Source organism: Ambystoma mexicanum, chromosome 2q, assembly GCF_040938575.1.
Source record: "Ambystoma mexicanum isolate Mex_15411 chromosome 2q, UKY_AmexF1_1, whole genome shotgun sequence".
Lineage (NCBI taxonomy): Eukaryota > Metazoa > Chordata > Amphibia > Caudata > Ambystomatidae > Ambystoma > Ambystoma mexicanum.
In genome coordinates this window covers 518,856,729-518,883,449 of record NC_090924.1, presented here as the reverse complement: position 1 = coordinate 518,883,449, position 26,721 = coordinate 518,856,729, and the positions used below count along the sequence as shown (strand labels likewise).

The 26,721-nt window shown below is 46.7% G+C and overlaps 1 protein-coding gene across 1 annotated transcript in view; it reads right to left on the bottom strand.

The window, feature by feature from the left end:
- The window catches only part of INTS1 (integrator complex subunit 1), a 2,112,141-nt gene that overhangs the window by 1,737,273 nt on the left and 348,147 nt on the right, over window positions 1-26,721 (bottom strand). Inside the window, exon 7 of the mRNA XM_069647642.1 lies at window positions 12,022-12,127. Within this exon, the coding sequence (XP_069503743.1) occupies window positions 12,022-12,127 (106 nt within the window). The remainder of the gene's footprint in view (window positions 1-12,021; window positions 12,128-26,721) is intronic.

The following is a 26,721-nucleotide window of genomic DNA, read 5'->3' as shown; positions in this document are numbered from 1 at the left end:
GGATAACATGCCTCACCTGTGGATATCCTCTCCAAAAATCCCCAAGGACCCTCCAACCAGGTGATCCTCCCTCGCTTCTCCAACCCCAGGGTCAGGATCCAAAAGCATTGACCTTTCCCTGGCCACCTGAGAAGAGGATCCAAAGGGAGTAGGTGTGAGGATACCCTCGGGTTTCTCAAATAATTTAAGAGTATACACATAGGCCAAAGAAACACTAACACACTAAAAGTTATATAACAATTATTTATTTTATATATACACTACGGTTAAGTAATTCTTTAGAATGGTAAGTACTATAACACACAATAAGTAACTTAGACAAACCAATGCATTATTCGCAGTAATTAAACCATGTCGTACTACTTTTAGAACGGCAGTATGCAATTCAAAGGTAAGTAAAACTTTTGTAATAACTTTCAGAATCTCTGTTCCAGGTACAAAGGGGTGAAAAAACCCAACATAAAGCAGGTAAATACTTGTAATTATTTCACAGAGGCATAACACTTTAGAAGTCCATCCCGATCTAGTTATGAATGTCTCAGAGTCAGAATGGAGGGCAAAACAGGTAAGGCACAAGCTGTAGAAAGTTCAGAAGTCCTAGTAGAAGTCTTCTATAACAAGTAAGTAACAATATGTTTGGAAAAAGGGTCAGAGACTTCGGAGAAGGATCCCTGTAGGCTCACAGGCATTAGGACTGGGCGAACGTGTATGGGCAAATTCCCAAATGCACGAATCAGCACTCCAGCAACATAAAAGCAGCAAAGTAACTAAGTTCTACCAATAGTCTCACAGTAACTTAGGAGTGAGGAAGCAGATGCAGCACAATGCCTCCATGATGCAGCAGCAGCAGACCCGTCACCGGATTCTTGGTCAGGCAGATCAAAGAAGGGACACTGGCATGTATCTCGCACCAGCTGTCGAGTGAAGAGGCTTCAGACAAATGATTATTTCTGGTTCTGCGATTTTGACCCCCTTTTCAAGACACCAGTGAAGAACGATTAACGCCCAGTTGATTCATCTCGCTTTCTCGGAGTAGCACGATGATGAGGGGACTTCAAGGAGTGGACTCTTGCCTCTGGAGGTCCGGAAGGAGTTGATCTTCCGAGGTTGATGCACTGCAGACGGGCAGATGTTCCATTGTATTGGCCGTTCGCAGCCCATGAAGGTCACAGCTCATTGTGGGATGGCTCGAAAATGCAGGTGGTCTTCAGACTGATTGTACCCACTAGTCTAAGGGAGAGAGTCATCCTTTTTGGGGCTCCACTGATGCTTGGAAGAAGAGGTCGGACCGCAGCGGTTACTCAGAGGGCATCTCCGATCATCTGGAATTTGCTGCGGACAGCTCTCCTCTTCCTCCTCGTCGGTTCTTTTGTTTCAGGGGAAGACTGTCTTCAGCCTCAGGATCCATGCCTCTTATGCAGGAACCCAGCCAAGCAGAACCTATGCACCATTCAAACTCTGGGTGATGGCTGTCCGCTCAGGACGGCCAGCCCCTCGCCCCCCAGTAGAAACTGGTTCCAGGCAGGCATACCAGAAGACAAAGAACAGCAGAGTTTCGGAGTCCTGCCATGTTCGATGTCCTCACAGATACACTGGAGCCTTGGCGGGCTTAACAAAGGATTCCAGCTGAAAACAAAAGTCAAACCAGAATTGGGGGGCGCTGTTGCGCGGCATCGAAGATGGCCGCAGCCTCAGAGCACTCTGCTGGAGGCCGAGGATCCTTCGCCCACCGGAGCCGACTCGCATGTGGCTGTGGCTCGGATTTTGAAGTAGCGGCGGAGCAAAAAGGGAATCCCTGGACCGTGGCTCAAGGGCTGCGGGTGACGATCTGCGGCGTCCAACCCCCGGGCCCTGTGCTGCTGCGGCCGCGTGGATCTGGTGTGCCCATACCCCCGGCCGCGTGGAGATTGGTGTGCTGTTTGGCGCCGGCCGCTGCTGGGAGAACTGTGGCTGCATCTTGGGGTGGCGGACAGCGCTCTGGGCCGGCGGGTGCATCTGGCGGTGCCTGCTCCTGCCTACCCTGATACCGGGTGCCGGCTCTGTTGTCCGCTCCGTGGCCTGGTGCCCCGGCTCGGAGCCGCCGGCCTGGTCTGCACCGGGTCCCCTGCTTCAAACATTGGAGGCGGTGGGGGTGGGGGGTCGTGGCCCCCGTGGAGGTGAGTGGAGCAGCCCTTTTGTAATTATATACGCCTGGGCTCTGGGGGCTCCCTCACGACAGCAAGTGACATTGTGCACTTATGTACACCTGGCAATGGCTTCCTGAGGACTGTGGGGCAGTCGGGGGGGGGGGGGCATTTGTGATCTGTGGCAAGAGGCAATCTCTAAAGTGCAGTATCGAACCGGTGGGGGACGTGGTGGAGTGCCCCCATGCTCCCTCCTCTGGAGTGTTGTGGGGTGCCCCCCTCTCCGTGGATGTCCCCCTCTTCTTCCCCCCCTTTTTTTTCTCTTTCCTCCTCATTGCCATATTTTGACCACTGCACTCTTTGGGGCACCTCCGATTTGGACTCCTGATGGGAGGGCCCGTGGGCAGGTTGTTGGCACCCCCCCCCCCACCTTTCTGGGCTAATTAACTGTGGAGTGAGGCGCAGCTTCTGATTGCCTTTGTAGCTGCGGGCGGAACTGGGACCATTGCCCTCAAATTGTGGTGTTCACGCCCTTAAGTATGCAAAATCTGGATTTGGAGAGTTTTTCTTCTTCCTGACTGAAGCTGGTGCGGCTTGAGCGCGGCTGCTGTTTGTGGTCCCCTGTTAGGCAGAAACCTGTGCAGTTCCCTCTGGGACCACTGCAAAAGATTTAAGACTACAGGTGTTTGGCAGTAAACCCACTTGGTAGCAGTCTGTACCACACAGATTCACTTGGTAGCTGTGGCTGAGCAGTCAGACTTCCCTCAAGAAGAGTTAGGCAGTATGCAGAGTATACACAATAGGTACAAAGACACAGTAGCACAAACAAACACTGACCAGAGCTTTGGTGTAAAAGTATATAATTATTTATTTAAAGACACACTTGGGATTTACGCCTAGCAAAAACGAGGTAAATAAATTCAGCACACAGTCACTTTCATATATATACAACCTTATTGACTTATTAGACAAGTCTTAGTGAGAAACCCCATTTATTTTCAGAGAGAGGTGAGCGCTTAACATAAGATGACACTCTAATAAGTTGTAAAGAAAGGGAGGGAAAAAGGCATAGTTAAGGAAGCACACAAGTTTCAATACTTTTACAAAGAACCACAGTAAGGCAGGATAGGCAGAGTTCTACTGGAGAGCAAGGAAGTCAATTGCAAGGCAAGGAGTCCAGGGTCACACAGTGAGGTTATGCCCAAAGAGTCTTGTAGATAGTTCGCACAAAAAGGATGAAATTAAAGTCAGGAAAAGTTAGCTAGGTTGTCCCAGGCTAGCCCAGGTTAGAAAGTCGAGGCTTTACTGTCACCCCAAACGATCTGTCGCAAGGGAAACCAGGCGGGACACAGTACCTTAAGTGTGAAGGAAGCTCCAGCGGGGGCAGTTGTTCCTGGCAGCAGGTGCAAGTCGGCGTTCCGTCCAGAGGAAGAAGAGGTCTCGCCGTGGAGGAAAGATGAAGGTCGTTGCACTGCCAGGGAAGAAACCAACTGCGGAGTTCTTCGGTTAAAAGGTACTACCCTTCTCTACGTGGTAGTCGTAAAATGTGGTATTCCGGTTGCCGGGGTGCTTGGCACGGGCAAGGCGGCCACGAGATGCTCCAGGAAGGTGAAAAGAAGGCAAAACTGGTTATCCCCACCAGTCAAAGGAAGAAGGCTCTCCGGACTGGAGATCTCCTCTGTCGTCGGGAAAAGTGGTGTGACGGTTCAGCAGGGCTCCACCGTTGGTGTCGTCGTTGCAGGTCAGCTCAGCTTCTCCCTCCTCTGATTCTTAGGTCCTGTGGCGACTACTGAAGTTCCAGTCCCCAAAGCCCTGCTTTTATGCAGCACACCCCCATTCACTCAACCTAGCTGTCAATCAAACATGCTAAGTGGTGAGCCACTTGGGCCAATCACACAAGAGTGCGACTTGAGTTACCAAGGTAACTCAGTCCAGGGTGCCTAAACTCCCTCCCACACCCCCTGTGGTACCCAGACAGTGGCACCACTTTTGGAGGTTTCTGTGGAGAAGCCCGCCAAAAAGTGGAACAAAGGGCTCGACTTGGGTTGGAGTCACAGAAGAGAACACAAACGCCATTTTAGAATAGAGTTCTTGCAAAAAATACCAACCAGTGAATTAATATTAATTAAATAAACCGGTGGTATGTTCGAGGCTATAAGTTGGTAGCCTCGAACAATGGGAAAATCCCATAGAGATATATTTACGGTCGAATATAAAAAGTAGTATCCACTGCCACCAGCCAAAACTCGATCAGGGGGGACGGAGACGTGCCCCCTCGAACAACAGACCCCGGGCAATCGAATTGCCCCGACCAGTACGTCCACAATATGATGGTTTGTACTGGTTTCTGTTCATAATTTGGGACTAGTAAAGCCAATGGTGACTTTACATGCCCTGGGAGACAGTAGTCAGTCCCAGGGTATGGAGTCTATGTTGGGTGGTCGCTATGACACCCCTGGGTTACGGCACGGAGGGTGCTGTGTAACCCACATCACATAAACACATGAGACCCTATGGAGTAAAAGACCCCATAGCCCATAAAACACATTGAAAGATAAAAGGAACACCTCAAATCATCTCTAAGAGTGGGAGTAAAAGAGTCTCACTCTTAGCAGGAGAGAAAAAAAATAAACCCCAAAAATCCAGCAAAGCTGCTGGGGGACTCACTAGGTTTGGGAAATTAGCCTTACAGAGAATTCTCCCTAACACCTGTATTCCCCTAGAATGTGCAACCCCAAGAAACAAGCAAAGATGGAGCAATTTGCAAAGGCGGATAGAGTAATTGCCGGCCAGGGAGAGGAGTCTGGGGCTGCTCAGATTGATATATCTGCTTTAAATCAAACCTTACTGGCCCTTAAGGGGAGTACTGACAGCTTGGGAGCTAAGATTGATGCTCTAACCTGTAAGGTGGATGTATTGGCGACACAAATTGAGAAGCTGTGCGGTCGGATGGCAGAGGCGGAGCAGAGGATTGGGGATGGGGAAGACAAGATCTCCGCTCTCCAAAGAGAGGTGACCTCTTTGCAAAAGGCTGTTAAGAAAATAACAGCAAAGAATGATGACTTGGAAGGGAGATCGAGGAGGAACAATATAAGGATTACCGGGGTGGCCGAGACCACTCGTATTGATAACATGGAACACTTTGTTGAACAGCTTCTGAAGGAGGTTTTGGATAATCCGCTGGTTTCGAATATGTTTATGGTTGAAAGAGTCCACCGTTCATTGGCGGTCAGGCCGCCCCCAGGAGCCCTGGAAAGAGCCATTATAGCCCGAATTTTCAGTTACAGGGACAGGGACCGGGATACCCTGTTGCGCGTGGCCAGGGAAAAGAAGATCCTGCAATGGGGTTCATCAACAATACGTTTATTTCCTGACTTTAGCCAGCAGGTTCAGGATCGGAGGAAAATGTTTTTAAGTGTTAAGGCCATGCTGCGGAAGAAGGGGATCCGCTATGCTATGATGTATCCCGCTAAACTTAGGGTGGTGCATGATGGTAAGGTGTCCTTTTTCACTAACCCTGAATCTGCTGAGAGGTTTGCCTTGAGCATTCCGGACCCCGTGTCTCCTGCTCCGATGTCCCCGTGATTGGGAGCAAATTGGCGTGCTTATGGGACTGCTTAAGGACGCATGATGGGTCCTGTGGGATAGCTATGTAAACATCCCATTGAGTTGTGACTGTACCAACTAAACTTGTTCTCTGGTGGGTGTTCGAATTGTGACGTGTAACCATGGAATTGAGCCTCCAAGCTTTATGAGCCACAGATGCCGCCAACCTCCCCCCCCCCCCGAGCCCAGCGGCCACTTAGCTTGGACTTGCATATAGGTTATGGGGTTTAGGGTGGTGGGTGGGATGAGGGGGCCAGTAGCTTGGGGATTCTGGCGTGGGTGGAGGGAGGGGTTTGGTATGTTATTTTGTTGGTTTTATGTGGGTGTTGTTTGGGAGGGGGGGGTCCCAGGTTACTGTATGCACAGATGGAGAATTTGGCAGGTTCATATTTGGTGGTACTACCTGTCAAGTAATTGACTCTGACCTGACTGCACAACCGTTGGGGCTCTCTCTTGGTGTTAGGTGTGGTCGCTCAGATATATTCGTACACAGGGGCTGGGAGGGGTGAGCTCTCTGGTTGGTGGCGGAGGCGCTCTGGATGCTTCCGGACAGACAGTTTTCCTATGGCTGCACCATGGTTGTTATTTTGGCGACTGCAGCTCCTTTAACATATGCCCATGGGTGGTTGATGTGAGTTCTCCCTCGGGGCCAGGTTCCCCTGTCCCATTGGACATAGTTCTGCTTAGATGGAATATTCGGGGCCTCACAAATGCGCAAAAAGGTGCGCCTCATATCTAATTTTGCCAGGAGTCATCAGACAAACGTGTTATGTTTGCAAGAGACGCACCTGGGAAGGGGTTGCAAGCTCCCTGCTCTTTCCGGCTGGGGAATACATAGGTATGGCTCTTCTTACTCCACCCATTCCCGGGGAATTGCAACCTATATCCATCGCTCTTTAGGATTTAGACTTCACAAACAAGTGGTGGACGAGGAGGGACGTTTTTTGCTGGTGGCTGGGGAGATCGCGAGCCATCCTATTATATTTATCAACCAACATTTACGGCCCTAATTATGCCTCTCCCGATTTCTTCCAAAAATGCTCGGAGCATCTACGACTATTCTCGGGTTATGAGATAGTGTGGGCGGGTGACTTTAATGTGGCCCTCTCTTCCACGTGGGACAGGTCGGCTTCGACTCAACGGTCGATCCCCCATGCGGTGCAGAAATGGCAATCCATTATAGTCGATTACCCCCTGTTCGATGCTTGGCGACGGTGTCATCCCGATGCTCGGGAGTTCACGTTTCACTCTAATGTACACGGGAGTTCGTCCAGAATCGATTATGTGTTTATGTCCCCGGACTTGGCCCGCGGGGTGGTCAGGGCGGATATTCTCCTGCGTACCCTTTCGAACCATTCCCCAGTGCTGGTAAAATTTAAGGGACCACCATCTTATCCTGGGCAGCTTCGCAGGAGGTTTCGCGCCCGAGCTTTGCAGGATTTGATGTTCCGGGAGGGGCTTCGCCAGGCCATCACTGAGTTCTTTGAGTTCAACAGCGAGTCAGTTCCCAGTCCTGGGGTGGTTTGGGAAACTTTTAAGGTGTTTATACGGGGCTGGTGCATGTTGCAGGAAGGGGGGTGTTGAAGAGTATTCGTGGTGCGATAATGCATAAGGAGAGGGAAATCAGAGACCTTGAACTCCTTCAGGGGAGTGCTGATTCTCCAGATCTACAAAATACTCTAGCAGCGAGGAGGCGAGAGGCTCAGGCCCTGATGGAGGACGAGGAGAGATTCTTGGGCGATCCTGTGGCCGCATCGAGATATGGGGAGGGGGATCGTCCGAGTAGGACCCTAGCCTGGGCTGTCAGACAGGAGAATCATTTGGAGCCTATTCTCGAGGTGGAATCCCAGGGTGGTCCGCTTGTCAGGGATGTGCTTGAGATTAACAAGGGATTTCGCCAACACTACGAGCAGTTGTATACTGCTACTGGTTTCGGCTGGGCATGACCATATTACCGACTTTCTTGATAGGGTCACCTTGGGTTGGCTGGATTCGGAGATTGGTGGGCTTCTCAATGAACCCCCCTCAGAGGAGGAATTCCATAGGGTGATTATGTCTCTTCCGAATGGGAAAGCCCCAGGAACGGACGGGATATCGGCTGAATCATACAAAGCATACCCTGATTTGCTTATCCCGCACTTATGTAAAATGTTCGTGGAGGCGGCATCCTCCAGGGTTCTCCCTGAGTCTACGCGCACTGCCCTGGTCACTGTATTACTTAAGTCCAACAAGGATCCGAAACGATGCCCCTCCTACCGCCCACTTTCATTAATAAGCACCGATAATAAAATCATTGCTAAACTACTTGCAGATCGGCTTCTCCCCCACATGCCAGCACTAATCCTCCCCGATCAGGCGGGTTTTATTCCGGGGCGATCCACGCAGAACAATCTGCGTAGATTGTTTACTATGATGCACAATGTGAATCCAGAGGTTCTGATTGTGGTGGTAGCCTTGGACGCGGAAAAGGCATTTGATTCTGTGGAATGGCCTTTCCTGTTGGAGGTCCTGTGCCTCTCGGGCATCGCCTCTACGTATCTTGCCTGGAGTTGCCTTCTATATGCGGCTCCACGGGCACGGGTTTATACAAACGGGGTTCAATCCGCCCCCTAGGGGTTCAATCTAGCCTTCTCGGGGCACTAGGCAGGGCTGTCCCTTTTCCCCTCTCTTATTTGCCCTGGCTATCGAGCCGGTGGCCTGTGTATTCCACTCTCATCGTGGTGTGCTACTCCGGTCATATGCATCTATCATTTCACTCTACGCGGATGACATACTTTTATACAAAAAACATCCTTGTACAAACCTGCAACCCGTGACGAGGGAGATAGTTGAGTTTGGTGCCCTGTCTGGGTTACAGATAAACTGGTCCAAGTCAGAGGTACTTCCGCTTACACCGGGAGTCACCCCACAGGATGTTGGAGAGGCCTTTGCGTGGTGTCCGCAGGGGATCCGGTATTTGGGTATCAGGGTATTCACTTCCCCAGTGCTTTTGTTTCAGGAAAATTATGTTTCTACCTTGCAATATTTGGAACACCGGGTAGATTCTTGGGTCCGGCTTCCCATCTCCCAGGTGGCCCGCATCTCCCTAGCCAAAATGATTGTTTTACCAAAGCTTTTGTATGTTTTTAACAAAGTCCCGGTATGGCCCCCGGTATCATTCTGGAATCGTGTAGAGTCTATGCTGACCTGGACGGGGAAACGATCCCGCATTTCCCTCCGCTCATTGTACAGTTCATATGCCCAGGGGGGTTTCGAGGTTCCCAATTTGTTCCTCTATTTTCTAATAGCACAGATCCAGTACTCGATTTGGTGATGGTCCCCAACAAACGATCTGCCGCATTCGCAGCTGGAGAGGTCGATTGCTCAAACGGAGGACCTAAGAGGCTACCTCTAGGGAGCGCCATTTGAGGACAGAGGTTCAGCCGTTGGAGATTACACTCAAGGCCTGGGACAGCCTGGCAGGGTTGGTGGGAATGGGCTTGTGGTATTCACCCAAGATGGCCATATATAGGGTCCATGGGATCCCTCTTACATTTGAACGTATCTTTATTCAGCATTTCAAGAGCCTGCACATTCACACTCTGGGCGATGTAGCACCACAAGGAATATTCATAACTTGGGAAAACCTCAAGGCGAGAGGCAACTGGACTCTGATCACACAGTTGTTGTATTTCCGCCTCCGCGAGGTACTGAAATCGAAATGGCCCGATTTCCCTAAGGCACCAGAGACCTCCCCCGTCTTAGAGTATATTGTGGCCCCTCCCTCTTCTAGAAAAGTGATTTCTTCCCTGTATTGTCTGGCTCGGGGGCTTGGGAGAACTCCTCCTTCCTCCTATAGGGCCAAATGGGAGGTTAGCATGGCTCGCTCATTATCTGACGATCAGTGGGATGGTATACATGCTCAGACTAAGTCGATCTCTAGTATTAACAGATTTCGCCTGATTCACTTTAAATTCTTGCATCAACTGTATTATTCTCCTCTGACTTTGCATAAACTGTTTCCCCTTCGGTCATCGGAGTGCAAGAGATGCCATCAATCCCCTGCTGATTTTTACCATGTAGCTTGGTCCTGTCCCCAGGTCCAGACTTTCTGGGGTGCTGTTGCTGAGGTGATGGGGCAGGTATTGGAGATCACGATTCCTTTCACTCCAGAAACATGGGTGCGGTCTTGGGGCAGATTTACCTGTAAGCAGAGATCGAAAACTGTTGGGATGGCTTCGGTGGTTGCTAAGTCTCTGGTGGCACGAGCATGGGGGTCTCCTAAGGCCCCGTCAATACATCAATGGGTGATCTGCATGTCGCTGTATGAGCGTAGGGTGTCACAATACAACCAAACACTCCCCCTTAATAGTAGACCCAAGGACTATTGGCACTCTTTTAGGAGCTATATGGCTTGTGAGTCGGTGCTCTGAGGATGCCCACTCGCCGCAGGATACTGAGGATAGCGCCCCAGAAAGAAGTTGAAGCTTATTGATTTTAAAATTTTGTTTAGTATCGCCACCGGATGCGGGCCTATTGGTAACTGGCTCATTGCCTTTATGAAGATCGTCTAGGTCACTGTATCGTAGGTGAAATTCCTGTCATTAGGGTGTGTTCTGTTGCATGCATCGAGAACCTGGTGGGAGTTTTAGGGTGGGTGAAAGGTGGGGAGGGAAGGGGTTTTGTTCCCTTGTGGGGAGTTATTGTTTGTCTTTTCTTCTTTCTGTCTTGTTTCTTCGTCTTCTTCTGTTTGTAAGGTTGTAATGACATTGCCTGATGCATTCTTTGTTATGAAACTGGAAAACTAATAAAGCGAGATTTAAAAAAAAAAGTCACACCAGGATCTCCCCCACCTAGCACAGCAGAAGAAGGGCCAAGTAAACAAGAAATGGTGAAAAAGACCTTTCTGTGCATTAATTGTGCCTGTGATTACAGCCAGGGAGCTAAAATTGCACAAAGGTTGGTAGGATAAAACCATTGCCACCAGCCATTCAGGTTAGCCTGCAACTGTAACCAAAAAGTTACAGAAGCAGCGAGAAAGGGGATACTAAAGTAGAGCCTCAGCACCCCACATAAGGTGGGTGTGCTGATCCCACAATAGGAAAAGATAGGAAGGATAAAAATATCCCCCAATAACAGAATATAAAACGGGAATCCCAAAGGGCTCCCAGCCACACTGCAGATAAGAGTGTCGTGTGATGCAAAAGTCAAAAGACAGATGAGTTAAAACTTGGAGGAAAGTATAACTCCAAGAAAAATGTATACACATAAATAAAAAGTATCCCAGAGGATAGGGTAAAAGAATGAGGGTGTGTGGAAAAAGGTTCCCCAACCATAAATCCAGTAGTCCAGCAAAAAGTGCTGGGGGACTCGCATGTAGAGTATAATAATGAAAATCTACCTAATACTTTGCACGACAGAGTGGAAAACTGGAGGGGGCAAAAGGCAAAGTACAACCAACGCCGCCTTTTGCCCTCCCTTTCAGACGTCACTGTGCAAATAGAGTAAACGCCGCCTGTCATGCACGCATGGCAGGCTGCACTTACAATGGATCCCTGTGGGGTCCGCCTGCTTTTTGCTGGTGCAAAAAGCCACGGGGATCTATAGGGATCCCAAGCATTTGCGTTGTAATGAAAATGCATGTCAGTGCAAATGCTGGAGTATTTGCATGGCAGAAAGGAAGCGAGCAGCGGAAACGCAAGTTGCATTCCGTCCCTCCTCTTTGCCATACAAATTAATGAAAACGTGGCGCATTGCAAATGAAAGATGTGAAAGCCTTTTATTTGCAGTACACCAAGCTCAAAATGAGAACCAATGATATCACTGAACATAGTGTAACAGCTGCAGCTAATTGTAAGCGCGAGGCACAACCTTAACACACCGGATTCTGGTTATTGGACATTATTCAGATTGGTGGTCTGGTGGTTGAAGAAGAGTTTATAGGTTGTCTTCGTGAAAACAGTAGAAAATGTATTAATGCAAAAACCATATACTCTTTTGGTAAAACAATTCTTGCAGTGTTTTAAAATACTGAGGGCGATCTGTGTCGGCGTAGATTCCATTTGCAGTATATGTATATCTTACAGAGCTCTAAAGAAGAAGGAGTGCAGAAAACAGATATTTCCAAATACAAAACAGTAGAAATAATTTTCACTGCTCAATTTGGTAACCGATTTAGAAAGAGTCACATTATAGCCTTAGAGAGCATTACAGCATAAGAACAGTAATTAACAATATTAATGTAAAATCGCTCGTCAAACACTTGTTATGGGCAGTCTACAATGAATGCTGCAGTTCTGGCAATTCCAAATACCGTGGCATGAGCTGCCCCTCTTGATCTGGACTCATTTTCTCCTCGGCTATGAGCAGCTCTGTCTGGCAATCCTCGTCTTCAGTCATTGAGGGGTGTGGGCTGTTCCCTGCAAACAAACCAAAACAGTTAAAGAAAACCAGAACGACACAGCTTGTCGCAGAGGCCGAGAGTTCTGATAGAAACATTCAGGTTTGTATTAAAGCAGCAACCTCAGGTGGCAGTGCCTTTAAAGCTCATGTCCAATTATATTACTGGGTAGTGTCCCATGTAAATATTAAAAAGCTTCAGCACACATCTTAATTTGTGGCTAATCAATGTGTGCATGGTGACTGGGGTTGAAAGTGCCCAAGAGGTGATTAAGGAGATGTTTCTAAGGTCATTTTTCTAGAGACCCGATATATCAATATTCTTGGTTTACAGCAGGTTTCCTTTTAGTTCCTGACTCTCTAAAGGGTAGAATGGCCAATACAGTCAAGGTACCCCTCCTGGAAACATGAGCTTGCTTAAATGTACAGTAAATGCTTATGATAATTACACAGTAAATTCAAAGTCCACATAAAATACCTGATAAAGATGTGCACAGGAAATACCTACACAATATACAGGTAAGTAACGGAGTGATAACTTTTCAGAATATGGCAAAAACTACAAAAGGTGGTCTCCCGTGACTATGATATAAGTACACAGGTTTATTGAGTACAACTGTACTTTCAGTGATGCTTACTGGTCTCACACCATTATCCGCCCTCCTCCCCAAGTCCAGTTGTTAAGCCTTTGGGATCACAGGAATCAATGGGTCAATGTTAAGTTATGGAGTTAAATAAGAGATCTGCACAGGGGCACTGCACTGTAAGCAGCTCAGGTCCAAATAAGGACTCTAGAAAGATAGATTAATTCATGTATTTTATTTATTTATTTCATTTATAAAGCGCACATACCACCCAGAGGCATTGAGGTGCTGTATCATAACAGTTACTTGCAAACAATCATGAGGGAGATAGAACAGTGTAATACAGAATGCATGGTGGTGAGCAGGCAGGCAGCATTTTAGGTAAACCAGGTTTTGAGGATTTTTATGGAATACCCAGTATGAAGGTACAGCTCTTAGTGCAGGTGAGCTGTAGGTAAGTACACTGAACCCAGTTAGACATGCACATCAAAGAAGCACTTACACTCATAATTTAAATTGGATACATTAAGCACCATAATCGTATTTCTAGTGTTTGTAGCTGCTTAGATTCACATGCTTTGCATAGTCTGACATCTAGTGGAAGTCGCAGCGTATTACAAGACTTGTTTTCAAAACTCAAAAACGGATTTCGACAGGGCGCGATTAGTAATACTATCCCTAGAATGACGTGTACTGTACCCATGGTCCTTCACGCGTCCAGGTCCCTCAGATTGTTTGTTTCTGACATGAGGTTGCATAAGTATAGCGTGAGTACAGATGTTGTAAAACAGAAAACAGAGAAGCCAGAAAAACTCCAGTAGGGGAGGAAGGCACATGTGAATCTAAGCAGATCCAAGCACCAGAAATACGATTACGGTGAGTAATGTATCCCTTCTGGAGCTTGTGGATCTTCTTAGATCACATGCTCTGCATACATCCGCGAGCAGTATCTGCAGAAGGAGGTGGGAAGTTAGAAAGTACAGTGGCAAAGAGATGTTTTAGGACCGGTTTTCCCGCCTATGTATCCGTTTTAGAATGAGTGTCAATGCAGTATTGTTGTGTGAACGTGTGGATGGAACTCCATGTAGCAGCTTTGCATATGGCGTCTAGAGGGATGTTTGCAATATACGCTAAGGTTGCTCCTGTACCTCCGGCACAGTGTGCCCTTGGTGTAAAAGGTAGAAACATTTTGGATAGGGAATAGCAGAGTTGTATGCATTTGACTATCCATCTGGAGATGGCGCCCTTTGATATGTGATCGCCTTCTCTACCAGGCGCTATAGAAACAAAGAGTTGGTCTGATTTCCTTCAGGGTTTTGTTTTGTTCACATAGTACATGACCGCCCTCCGTATATGAAGCATAAGGAGACTTCTTTCTGCTGAGTTTAATGGATTCTGAAAAGTTCTATGGTAAGGTTTACATGGAACTTTGAAATGAACTTATGGGAAAACTAGGATGTGTTTGGAGGACAGCCTTGTCCTTGTGTATGATGAAAAAGGGGTCTTGTACAGATATAGTTTGTAGGTCACTGATTTATCTGATGGAGGTGATCGCTACCAGGAATGCAGTTTTATAGGTAAGATGCTTTAGGCTGGCCTTCTACATAGGCTCCGAGGGTGGCCCCATGAGCTTGGAGAGCACAACATTGAGATCCCAACCCGGGGGAGGGTTGGAAGTTGGGGGGGGGGTATAGCCTCTTTACCCCTTCCATGAATGCCTTGATGACAGGGACTTTCCACCAGAACACCTTGTTCTGTGATGTGGAATAAGCCGATAGGGCCGTCACATGTACCTTTAAGGAATTGAATACTAGGCCAGAGTCTAGTAAGTTAAGCATGTAGTGTAGAATGTTAGCTGGGGAACATTTTAATGGGTTTAGTGATTGTGATGTGCACCATATCACAAATCTTTTCCATATTTTAAAATAACAGTGCCTGGTGTTGGGTTTTCGTGCCTCTTTGGAGATATTCATACAGCTTTGTTGAAGGTTAAAGTGGCCAAACTATGACTTCAGGAGCCAAGCTGCCAAGTTCATTGATTGTAGGCGTGGTTGGAGAGATGTCCCCTTGTGTTGTGTCAACATGTTGTAAAGGCACGGGAGCTTGATCGGGTCGCACATTGACAGTTTTAGCAGATGTTGAAACCAAGGTGGTCTCGCCCACATAGGAGCAACCAGGATTAGGGTTACTTGTTCCTGGTGCATCTTGTGCACTATTCTGCTCAGGAGTGGTGTTGGGGGATAGGGGGTCAGCATAAGCAAATTTCCCTGACCACTTCATCCACAGGGCGTTCCCCTTGGACCCTGGCTGGGGAAACCTGGAAGCGAATTCTGGGCATTGAGCGTTTAGCTCTGTGGCGAACACGTCTAGTGGGGAGTGACCCCATAGTGAGAATATTCGGTCTAGGATATCTCTGGCCAGTTGCCACTCATGTTCTTCTGGTAGAGGGTGACTGCTTAATGTGTCTGCCAGAGAACTGAGTTCCCCTAAAACATTTTGGGACATTAGAAACATGTTCCGCTTGAGTGCCCACCAGCATATCTTCTGGGATAGTTTGGACAGACTTAAGAGAGTGTGTGCGTCCCTGCAAGGTTCAGAGAGAACATGGCCGTGGTGCGGCCTTTGAGGACCTGCACTGTCTGACCCGGGAGATGTTGCTAAAAAAGCTTGAAGAGCTTTGAGGACTGCCAGGAGCACCAGGAAGTTGATATGTCTTTGGGCAGCTAGTGTCCACTGTCCGTGGGCTGTGTGGTGGAGGTAGTGTGCCCCCCAACCAGTGAGTGAGGCATCTGTAGTTACGATCGCTTGGGCTGGTGGAGCGTGAAAAGGCTTTCCTTTAAACAGGTTGTCCTTGGACCAAAAGCGAAGAGCCTGAACCAGGGTTAGCGAAACAACCACTAGATCGTCCCACTGTCCACTTGCCTGAGACCACTGTTTCGCTAACCATTCTTGCATTGGACACAGGCGTGCAAATGGAACTAAATAAATGCAAGAGGCCATCATCCCTAGCAAGCGCATTGCTTTGCGTACCATTATCTGGCGACCGACCTTGTATTGAGGTACTTGCAGCAGCATATTTCGGACTCTCTCGCTTGAGGGGAATGGTTGCTCCTCTTTTGAGTCTGAAAAGCCCCCAGAAATTGTTTTGTTTGGATGGGGATTAGACTTGATTTCTTCTCGGTGATGGAGAAACCCAGATTGAAAAGAAAGTCTATCATGTTTTGTTTATTTTGTTTGCAAATTTGAGGAGATTCCCAGGTGATCAGCCAGTCATCCAGATAAGGGTATACCGGGATGAACTTTCTGTGCAGGTGTGCTGCCACTTCTGCAAGCAGCTTGGTGAAAACTCTTGGTGCTACTCCCGCCATCTTGAAATGCAGGTATTTTCTGTGCGCAGGGTGCATTGGAATATGAAAGAATGCATCTTTCATGTCCAATGTCGCCATGTAGTCCCCTCATTTCGGGAGTTGAATCACCTCCTGAAGCGTGGTCATGCAAAACTTCTGTGGTTTGACATATTTGTTCGTGGGGTGCAGATCTAGTACTGGGCGCATGGTAAGGTCGTTTTGGCAGAAGGAAGTACGGTGAATAGATACCATTGTTTACGTGGTTCGCTGGGGCGATTTCTTTTGCTTTCTTTTGCAGCAGCACCTTTATTTCCTCCAGCAGTATGGCTGTTTCTTCTATCTTGGCGTGCGGTAAGGTGGTTTCTGAATCAACTCGATGCAGTACCAGCCTGCTATGGTGGACAACACCCATTTGTCCGATGTTATCCCCTTCCATGCGTGGGTGAATTGAGAGATTCGGCCTCCTAGTGGAGTTGCATGGGAGGGGACTTGAAACAGTGTGTCATTGTTTGGCAGGGGCTGAGACTCTCCCAGATGAGGTTCTACCTCTACCTCTGCCTCTTTTATTCCCTCTTTGAAAGCTGGACGAGGAAACTTGCCTTGAGACTGGTTCCAAGAGAAGGACTGTCCTCGCTGAGAGTAGCCTGAGGAACATTGACCGCTCTGTCCCCGAAATGTTTTTAAATTTGGGGAACCCTGTTGGTAATAAGGTCTGTTATTAGTGTTGTACTCATCCTTGGCACTCTATAGTGTTCCCTCTACGGCCTTACCGAATAGGACATTTGGTTGTACTGGCATGTTCAGCAGGGTTGCTTGGGTCTCTAGCTTAAACCATGACTGCCTAAGCCAGGTATGCCGCTTAATGAGGGTCCCTTCGGCTATGATGCGTCCGGCGTTGGCCGCCGCATCAAAGTTGTTCTTCAGGATGCAGCTTGAGACTAGAACCACTTTAAATACCTCATACGTTTACACTAGAACACTTGGGAATATGTTGGAATATACTTCAAAGGACACTTTCACTTTTGTGTTTTGTTTGCAGTTACATTTATTGCAACGTTAGAAAGGGAAAAGACAATGCTATCGTATTATCAGTAATTATGCGCACATGCGGTTCTTAGCAGATTTATGGTAAGACATTTACTCAGCCAACACACACAAGAAAGTAACTTAAAGAGAAATAAATGATTAGTTCGAGTAACACTAGTCTGGTTCAAGGTTCTAGAGAGGGTTTCTTCGCACAACAAGTTTTTTAAGTCCAAAAACACACCCTAGCTAAAGGCAGTTCGGAGAGGGCTCAAAGTCTTGACAAGCAGCAGAATATGAAGAGTTCCTGTGGATTTCATCACGTCTCTAGTCTTTTAGAAGCAGCTGGTTAATAACCAAAATGTAAAAAGTGTACATTTAAAATGCTTATACCTATGTAACTAAGTTTGCTCACTTTCTGTAACAAGTGCCACGATGCCTATGGGCTGTTGCGCACTCTACAAATACGAATAAATAAATAAATAAACCAACAATGGAGACCCTATTTAGGGCTTGATGAAGGGACACAAGCTGCGGCTTGTGTCGGAGGTAAGAGGGGATTGCCCTGGGCACCTCTACGTGCACTCCAATGCTCTGGGGCGACTTTCTGGAATCAGGTAAGCAGTACTTTTTCCCCACAATACCTTAGCTTAGAAGAAAATGTTCATGCTAGATACTCCACGATGTTGCAGCTCGGGACCCGACCTCTGAATTCCTTGGTCTGTTGACTGAAGGCATGACACTGGGCGGGCTCTTATAGCAGCAGTCTCGAGGGAGGACCTGGGGCACGACTTTCAACCACTTCTTGGTTCACTCTGCGGTTTTGACGCCTTTTCTGCAGCACCAACATAGAGGAAGCAGATCACCCAGTCAATCTTCTTTGCTTCCTGCAGTCCCATGCTCTGAAGAGGGGGGCCTGGGCGAGTTGGATCAGATCTGTGTAGTGTCCTCGAGGGCTCAGCAAAGATTTGGACGTATTCAGCCTTTGCACAATGATGCACTCGAAATGGGCAGCAGGTCTCCTGATATTGGGGATCCGCAGCTCTGGAAACTGACAGGACCTCGGGAGATGGCTCCATTCAAAGTTCGTCTTGGGACCGGTTGTTCCCACCAGCCCAAGGGAAGGAGTTGGCCTCTTTGGAGTTCCTCTGTCGCACAGAAAACGGGGTCAGAACAGCAATGGTCGCTTCACTGTGTTGCAAAGGGTCTGCATGAGTCTCTGGTCGTCTTCTTGGGTTACTTCAGCTTCCAGTGGTCGACTTGCTTTTAACTTCAGAAGCCTCACCTTATACAGTTCCAGCACACGCTCCTCTACAATCTCTCATCATTTTACAGGAAGGGGCATTTAAAAAGCGTTCCCGCCAAAGGCAAAACACACACAAAGACCTCCCCATCCCAGAATGGTAGAAGAAGGGCTGACAAAGAACAACTAGGCTAGTAATGGCGAAAAAAAGAAGTGGGGCCCCAAGTTGGTGCCCCTATTGTGCACTACTGAAGCTATGGACATAGCCTGTGGTACAGAAATTACACAATAGTTCATAGAACACCTCTACTGCCATGAGCCATAATTATGAGATTGTCTATATGACTAATAAGTCACACACAGGAGCAGAGAGAAGGGGGATACTAGGTATCCCTTAGGCACTCCACATAAGATGGTGTGCACCAATCGCTCAAGCTATAATTTTTTAGGAGAGATCTTTAAGAACTGTAGTTTACTTGAGGATAACAAAAAAAATCTCAAAAGGAGGACCCTAAGGATCCCCAGCAACACTGCCCATAAGGAGCTCTGTGCTGTAATAGTAAAATAAAGATGCCTTTCAGAGCCATGGAGCAGGCAGACTCCATAGTACAGGTAGACTACAAAGAATAGAGTTCCAAAAGACAGAGCCCACAAGAATGAATGAGTGGAAAAAGGCTCTACTCATTCAGGATTTAAAGAAAAAGGTCCCGAAGTCCAGCAAAAAGTGGTGGGAGTAACACTACGAGAGGTGATGAAGCACAAAAAGTGAGCAAAGGAGTGAAGATAGGGAGGGAAAGGTAAGAGAGTAGACATAGAAGGAGAGGTTAGAGACCTGAGGCAGCAGTTGGTAGAGTAGAAAAGATAAAGGGAAAGAGCAGAGGAGTATGAGAATACAAGAGGGACAGAAGAGGTGAGAAAGGGGAAGACAGAACAAGGGGAGTGGAGACAGGTTGGTGTAGGAAGCGGGATGAGAGACAGTGTCAGGAGGACCTAAAATAACCAGAGTACAAAAAAAGAGGGAGACGAAGAGGGAGTAAGAAGATAATATGAGGTAGAGCAAGGAGTTTCATGATCAGTGAGAGGAGAGCAAGTGGGATAGATATTGTTTGGGAAGATACAGATACAGTCTTGAACCTCATTGGTACAATCTTGGGGAGAACATTAGAGTAGGTAACCCTTAGAAAGTCCCAGAGGGAGTAAGATGAAGAAGACCTCTGCCTTTAGGTCCTCACCTTAAGCTTAGGTTAGATTAGAGATAGTAGGGGTCACCCATGTCTAGTCTCTGCTAATGCATTGGGGAATAGCGAATCCTGAGTTTGGGTGGCTGAAGTCCACAAAAGGTCCTGGGACCAGGTAGAGAAATACATTCTCTTTAACCATCAGCAGACTAGCAAATTATAAGAAATCACTTTTATGCAAACTGTTAATAAAAATCCTTAAACTATCCTCTGGAGTCTGAGGATTAGTTTAGCCATCAATGACAATATCTAATAGCCTCATTACTTGAATGCATGTACAACTAGGCCTGAACACCGAGATTAAACAGTTGCAACAGTTTAGGATTGTGCTTGCTAAAGCTTAGTTGTTAAGAGAACTATTTCTCCTTGTTAGGGTTGATTTTCTATACTCTGGCCTGGTGGACAGATGTATAGAAGGCAAACCTAGTTTAGTGACAGGGATAACTCTGGGAGCTGTAGCCAAACCAGTACAAGGTAGCAAAGCGAGTGGTCAAGGCTAAGTCTCAGGAGGGGTGAGCCTGGTAAGAGGTCCTCAATGACTGCACACAGTGAAAAGTCAAGGAACACACTTGGACAAACAGTTCTAAAAAAAAGTATTTATTTATGGCCATAAAACACAATGAAAAAGGACTACTAGCCTATCACATTATCACACAATACTTCCTAAATGATATATATTACACAGCTACGCTAGTGGCTGTGTAGTTATGGTTAAGTTGCTGTTTCCATAGGAAGAGCACTTTTAGGGCGGCCTATAACTCCGCTCCCCCTGGACGAATCCTCACCAAACTTTGGGCACTCTGAAATTCTTTGCAAAGTTAGGTGAGGTTTGGTCCAGGGTGGGCAAAGTTATAGCGGGGGTCCCAAAACGTCTTTTTTTCCCATAGACTGAATGGGGGAAAACTTTGCGCACGGCTACAGGCCAAACCGCTGGACAGATATGCACCAAATTTGCGGCAGGGGCAGGGGCTTGGTCGCGAAAGCGTGCTTTTATAAATTTTGTGACAATCCGTCCAGTAGTTTCCTTAAAAACAATCAAAAAGTATGTCTCTAAAAATTAGTGATATCCATGTCCGCTCCGTGGTCACACTTCCCTGTTCGCTCCATGGAGAAGATTTCAATTGGCTATTCCGTGGTGTGCTGCCCGCGACCATGTTGCGCTTTCACCGATTGGTTGTGCCACAGCGTGAGTGCGTCATAATCTTTCGATACGCCCGCCATGTTTACTTCGTTTTCTGTTGTATGCGGACATTGCCGCTAACATACATAAACGAAGAAGACACCAATGCACTTGTTACACTTATGGAACACTGTTTCGAAAGGTGAGCGTTAATGAGATGTGGCAGTAGAAAGTCAAACATTGGTGTATTCTTGTTACCACTGTCATACCATACAGTGGGACTTGCTACTCATTGTATGACATGAACTTACTGCGTCAATGTTGCAATACATAAACAACATTAGTGCGGTCAGAATCGCGTCCTACAGTTTGGAATCTGAGCCAGCCGCCTGCACTGTTTCGTGCACACAGCACTTTTGCACATGTATGGGAGTAGCGGTTCTCATGAATAGCTGCTGATAAGTTGTTGCAAAATGACAATGTATTTGCATTCGGAGTGAAGGTCAGTTGATTTTCTCTTTTCAATACGAGCTCAGTACGGCCATATATTTGTCGGCACCCATAAGGGTCACTTGTTTTTTTACCTTGAGCTACAGAGAAAAAGCAGAAAGAATGCTGGGAGTAACAGTTTGAAAAACATACCGTTTGATAAGGTTATGCTTCAAAAACGTTTGTAAGGAGCATGAAATATCAGTTCCCGAAGAGGCACTCGTCCAAATACCCTACTGTCTGACTGTACCAAACGCAATGGAGGCGCTCCACTTCATGTAAGTTTACTTTTGATGCCTGTATACCAAACTGGCATTAAATTTTGAATTTCGAAAAGAAAAAATGCATTATTGCTAATGAATTACAAGGTTTCTGTGCCGTTGACATTTATTTTCCCATTATGGAGATTACACATTGTCGCCGTTTGTAGGGTGCCACTATATTTCCCCAAATTAAATTAATATTTAGTAAAAATGGTATGTGTTACAACTTTGGTTTGTGCAGAGGTTGTGTATTAACACACGTTTTAGTTCCCCTTTACCGCTCAGCTACTTCCAAACAAAAATGTTATTATTAATAATGAGGTACCACCTTTCTGTGCCATTGAATTTTTTTTTCCCATTATGGAGATTGCATATTGTTGCCGTTTGTAGGGTCCCACTCCATTTCCTCCTATTAAATTAATTTTTACTGAAAATGTTATGCATTACAATTTTAGTTTGGCCAAAGGTTGCGTATTGATACAGGTTTTATTTCCCCTTTCCCCCTCAGCTACTTCCTTCCCTATTGTGATTGTCACAGATTGCAGCTGCCGAGTGACAGCTTTTTTAACCGTCAAATGCAACTGTTCGTCACCGGTTGTCTGTGCGTCATAATGCAGTGGGATGACCGTGTCGGACCTCTATGTCCTTACGCTGCTGTCGCCATAAGGAGTAACATTCCATCCTTTCTGGTGGTGTAGATCACAGCGATTGATGTCGTCTTGCAAATCAATGTGCAAGGAAAACTACTACTGTGCCGACAACGCATACTTTCTGTGTGGGAAAACAACAATGTGGCCATCACCATTAACATTTTCATTGTCGACCAAAGAGACAAACTTACTATTTCTATGGAAATGTGAATAGGGCGATGATTTCACACAGTTTATTGTGAAATAAAACTACTTTACTAATTCCATAGGGTGATGATTTCGCACAGTTTATTGTGAAATAAAACTACTTTACTAATTCTTATATGTTAGTGTTTTTTTTTACAAATGTACTCTCCTATTTCAAAATGTTGCGTGCTACGCTGCAGGTCGTAATGTGTTCTTTTGTAGGTGATGCATCATGGTACGCATGTCCTTACGGACGAATTTGTTTACGCTGCCAAGGAACGTTATGGAGAAAGGTATTGCATACCACTTGCTTTGGCTGCGGGAGGGTCAGGTCCATCTCATATGCTTTAGTGCCGTCAGGCCAATTTCTGTCATCCAGATGCCCCATTAACCAACATTAGTTCAGAATGATAAGTATCTTTCTAAAAGAGGAAAAATGAGGTAAGGTGCACTGAAACAGAAATGTTTGTAAAATAGTACATGGTTGCACCCTCCCAATACACATATCTTCACACCTTTCGACCTGTGCCACTTACAAAATTATGTGTCGAAAGGTGAGTGGTAATGGTGTTGCTTGCAGTATTTCTGACACGATTGCGCTTGACAACACAGAGTTTGTTGGTATTTTGTGCAGACATAAGAAGACTACTCCTTTGCATTTTCTACGCACATTTTTACAAAAACAAATTACTGCATGTACAACACATGTAAAGGACATTGCCAACGACCGAAAAGCTTCGTGTTGTGCATGTGGTAGTGTTTTGATATTTGACAAGTGTCGTCATGTACATAAAAAATCAACGGTACAGCTTCCGTCTCTGAGGGGTAGGCTCTAGGTATGGTTAGTGGCCACAATGTCGGGTATGTGGGTACTGGCCATTACTGGAAGGGACAAAACATTTAATTGAAGTCGCCATGTCCACCAGGGACTGGCTGTCTGGTAAAGGTCTTGCTCATAACGACACAATTCACAAGGAAGAAAAATGTGGTCCTGCCATTACGGTCACACGGTTTCATTTTTGCTTTCTGCAGGCAGTAATGGAAAGTGAAGAAGGGTTTCCATCCAACACCCATCTTCCCTTTTTATGGTGGCCATCTTGGAAAAGGATTTGCTTTCTTCAGCCGGGAACGCCAGAGGCGTTCCGGTTGAAGAGAAAAAATCCTCTTTTTTGGTACCACGGGTTACTGCTGTAAAATCTCGATTACTGATGGCATTCATCCCCCATTCTTTGGGGAGGAATGGGGGTTAATGATCCAAAGACGTTGGTATGCACTCTTGCTTCTATTGTGCTGCAAACTTGCACTGTGGAGTTCTGCGCCAGATATTTAGCAGTTACAAGTTCCTACAAGAATATACAATGTACTTCCGCACTATCAACCAGAGACACATGTTATTGTGAAGTGTGTATTAGTTTTCGAACACGCCCCCATGCTGTGCGCTAGCATACTATAATGTGGAATTCTTCGGAAGGTGGGCAGTTAATTCAAATGTTCCTTTACAGTATGCTTATGTGTTACTATTAGAACCCTGATAAATGCAGTAGAAAATTTTATTAAAGTAATGTTATGATTCAATTACACTACTGAAAACCTATGGAATTCCGTGAAAAAAGTTTGTTAAAGGGATGTTATGGTTACGTTGCCCTACTAAAAACCTGTAAAATTCACTACAAAAAAAAACTTTGTTAAGGGGACGTTATGGTTAAGTTGCCGTACCTAAAACCTGTGTACTTCACTAAAAAAACATTTCCAGCCTGCTATTACGGTTCACATTACAACCTAAAAAACCCTGAAATTCACCAGTTATGGTAGGCTAAGCACCCACTCCTGCCATTAGCACTCTGTACTGCTACCACTACCACCCAGAACATGAAAGATGCCATCACAAATGTCATTGATGATGCACGTAGGTGGCGCGAGGTTATGGTTGTTTAGCATCCCATAGTTAGGGATTGTCAAGTGTTTTTCGGTTTTACTGTGAACTATAACGTCCCAGTAACAATGTTTTTTCACTGAATATACATGGGATACATTACTCACCATAATCGTATTTCTGATGCTTGTATCTGCTTAGATTCACATGCTGTGCATAGGCCGACATCTAGTGGAAGCTGCAGAGTATTACAGTTTGTTTTTCGAAACTCGAAAATGGGCGTCGACACAGGGTGTGCCAGTAATACTATCCCTAGTGTGACGTCCACTGTACCCAAGATCCCTCACGCGTCTAGGATCCTCAGATTGTATTTTTTCTGACATGAGGTAGCATGAGGAGTAGCGCGAGTACAGGTAATCCAAGCAGATAGACAGAAAGGTAAGACTACAAGCAACCATGCGCCTTCTCTCAGAGGGGAGGAAGGGTGGGTCGCATGTGAATCTAAGCAGATACAAGCATCAGAAATACGATTACGGTGAGTAATGTATCCCTTCTGAGGCTTGTGGAATCTGCTTAGATCACATGCTGTGCATAGATTAGCGAGCAGTACCTGAAGAAGGAGGTGGGATGTGAGAAGGGTCATGAGCAAATAAGTGTCTTAGAACCGCTTGTCCCACTTGTGTATCTGCCTTGGAATGGGTGTCAATGCAGTAATGCTGAGTAAAAGTGTGAATAGAGCTCCAAGTAGCTGCTTTGCAAATGGTGTCAAGGGGTACATTTGCAATGAAAGCCAGAGTGGCCCCAATGCCTCTAGTAGAGTGGGCTCTTCGCATGAAAGGCAGAGTTCTTTCAGAGAGTGAGTAACACAGCTGGATACAGTTAATAATCCACTTCGAGATGACACCTTTAGAGACGCGATCCCCCTCTCTGCCTGTAGCTACGGAGACAAACAGTTGATCTGTTTTTCTTAGCGGTCTGGTTTTATTTACATAGTAGAGGACCGCCCCACGCACATCTAGGGTGTGTAGTTTCACCTCAGCCGAGCTTTGCGGGTCCTGGAAGAAAGCCGGAGGCTCGATGGACTGGTTTACATGGAATTTTGATATACATTTAGGTGAGAACCTAGGGTGTGTGCGTAAAACCAGTTTGTCTTTATGGACAGTAAAGAAGGGATCCTGCACTGACAGAGCCTGAATTTCAATGACCCTTCTTATAGAAGTAATAGCTACTAAGAAGGCCGTTTTATAACTCAGGTGTTTGAGACTGCTTTTATGCATGGGTTCGAAAGGGGGGCCCATGAGCTTGGCTAGCACCACATTAAGGTCCCACCCTGGTGGTGGGTTAGAAATAGGAGGGTGAAGTCTCTTTACTCCTTCCATGAAGGCTTTAACTACTGGTACTTTCCACCACAAAACCTTGCTATGGGAAGTGGTGTAAGCCGACAGGGCTGCCAGGTGTACTTTCAGTGAGTTAAAAACCAATCCTGCATCTAGCAGGTGGAGCATGTATGTAACAATAGTGGAAGGAGTGCAATCAACCGGGTTGATTTGTCTACTCTGGCACCAGATAACGAACCTCTTCCACTTGTCAAAGTAACAGTGCCTTGTGTTTGGTTTCCTAGATTCCTTCAGGATGTCCATACACCTCTGTGGCAAATTGAGATGTCCAAACTCTATGACCTCAGGAGCCATGCTGCCAGGTTCATTGAGTTGGGTTGCTGGTGCACTGTTTGACCTTGGTGCTGGGACAGTAGGTTGTACCAGGCTGGAAGTTTGATGGGCTCGCACACCGCCATCCTGCGTAGGTGTGGGAACCACGGTTGTCTTGCCCACATGGGAGCAACTAGGACGAGCGTCATCGATTCCCTGTTCATCTTGTTCACCACTTTCCTGATGAGAGGAGTTGGTGGAAAAGCGTACGCAAACATCCCTGACCAGTTCATCCACAGGGCGTTCCCCTGGGAGTCTGGTTGGGGGAACCTGGATGCAAATCCTGGGCATTGTCTGTTTTCGCTTGTGGTGAATAAGTCTATAGTGGGGAAACCCCACTGAGAGAAGATATCTTCTACGACCTCTCTGTGTAGAACCCATTCGTGTGCCTCTGGGAGGGAGTCTCTGCTCAGAGCATCCGCTAGGGAATTGAGCTCCCCTGGAACATGTTGTGATGACAGGAAGATGTTCCGTCTGAGTGCCCATATCCAGATTTTCTGGGCAAGCTTGGACAGATTTGGCGAGCGAGTCCCTCCTTGCTTGTTCAGGTAGAACATGGCTGTTGTGCTGTCCGTCTGGATTTGCACTGACAGGTTTAGTAGGTGGGGCTCGAACGCCTGAAGCGCTCTGAATACTGCCAGAAGCTCTAGCAGGTTGATGTGGTTCTTGACCACTGAGTGAGACCAGAGACCCTGAGCTGTGTGGTAGAGATGGTGAGCTCCCCACCCCGTCAGACATGCATCTGTAGTGACTACTGCCTGTACTTCGGGAAAGTAAAAGGGTTTCCCCTGTGCGAGATTCTCTCTTGTCCACCAGTGAAGGCTTTGTACCAGTGTTGGCGAAGCGACCACTAGATCGTCCCACTGACCACTTGCCTGAGACCACTGTT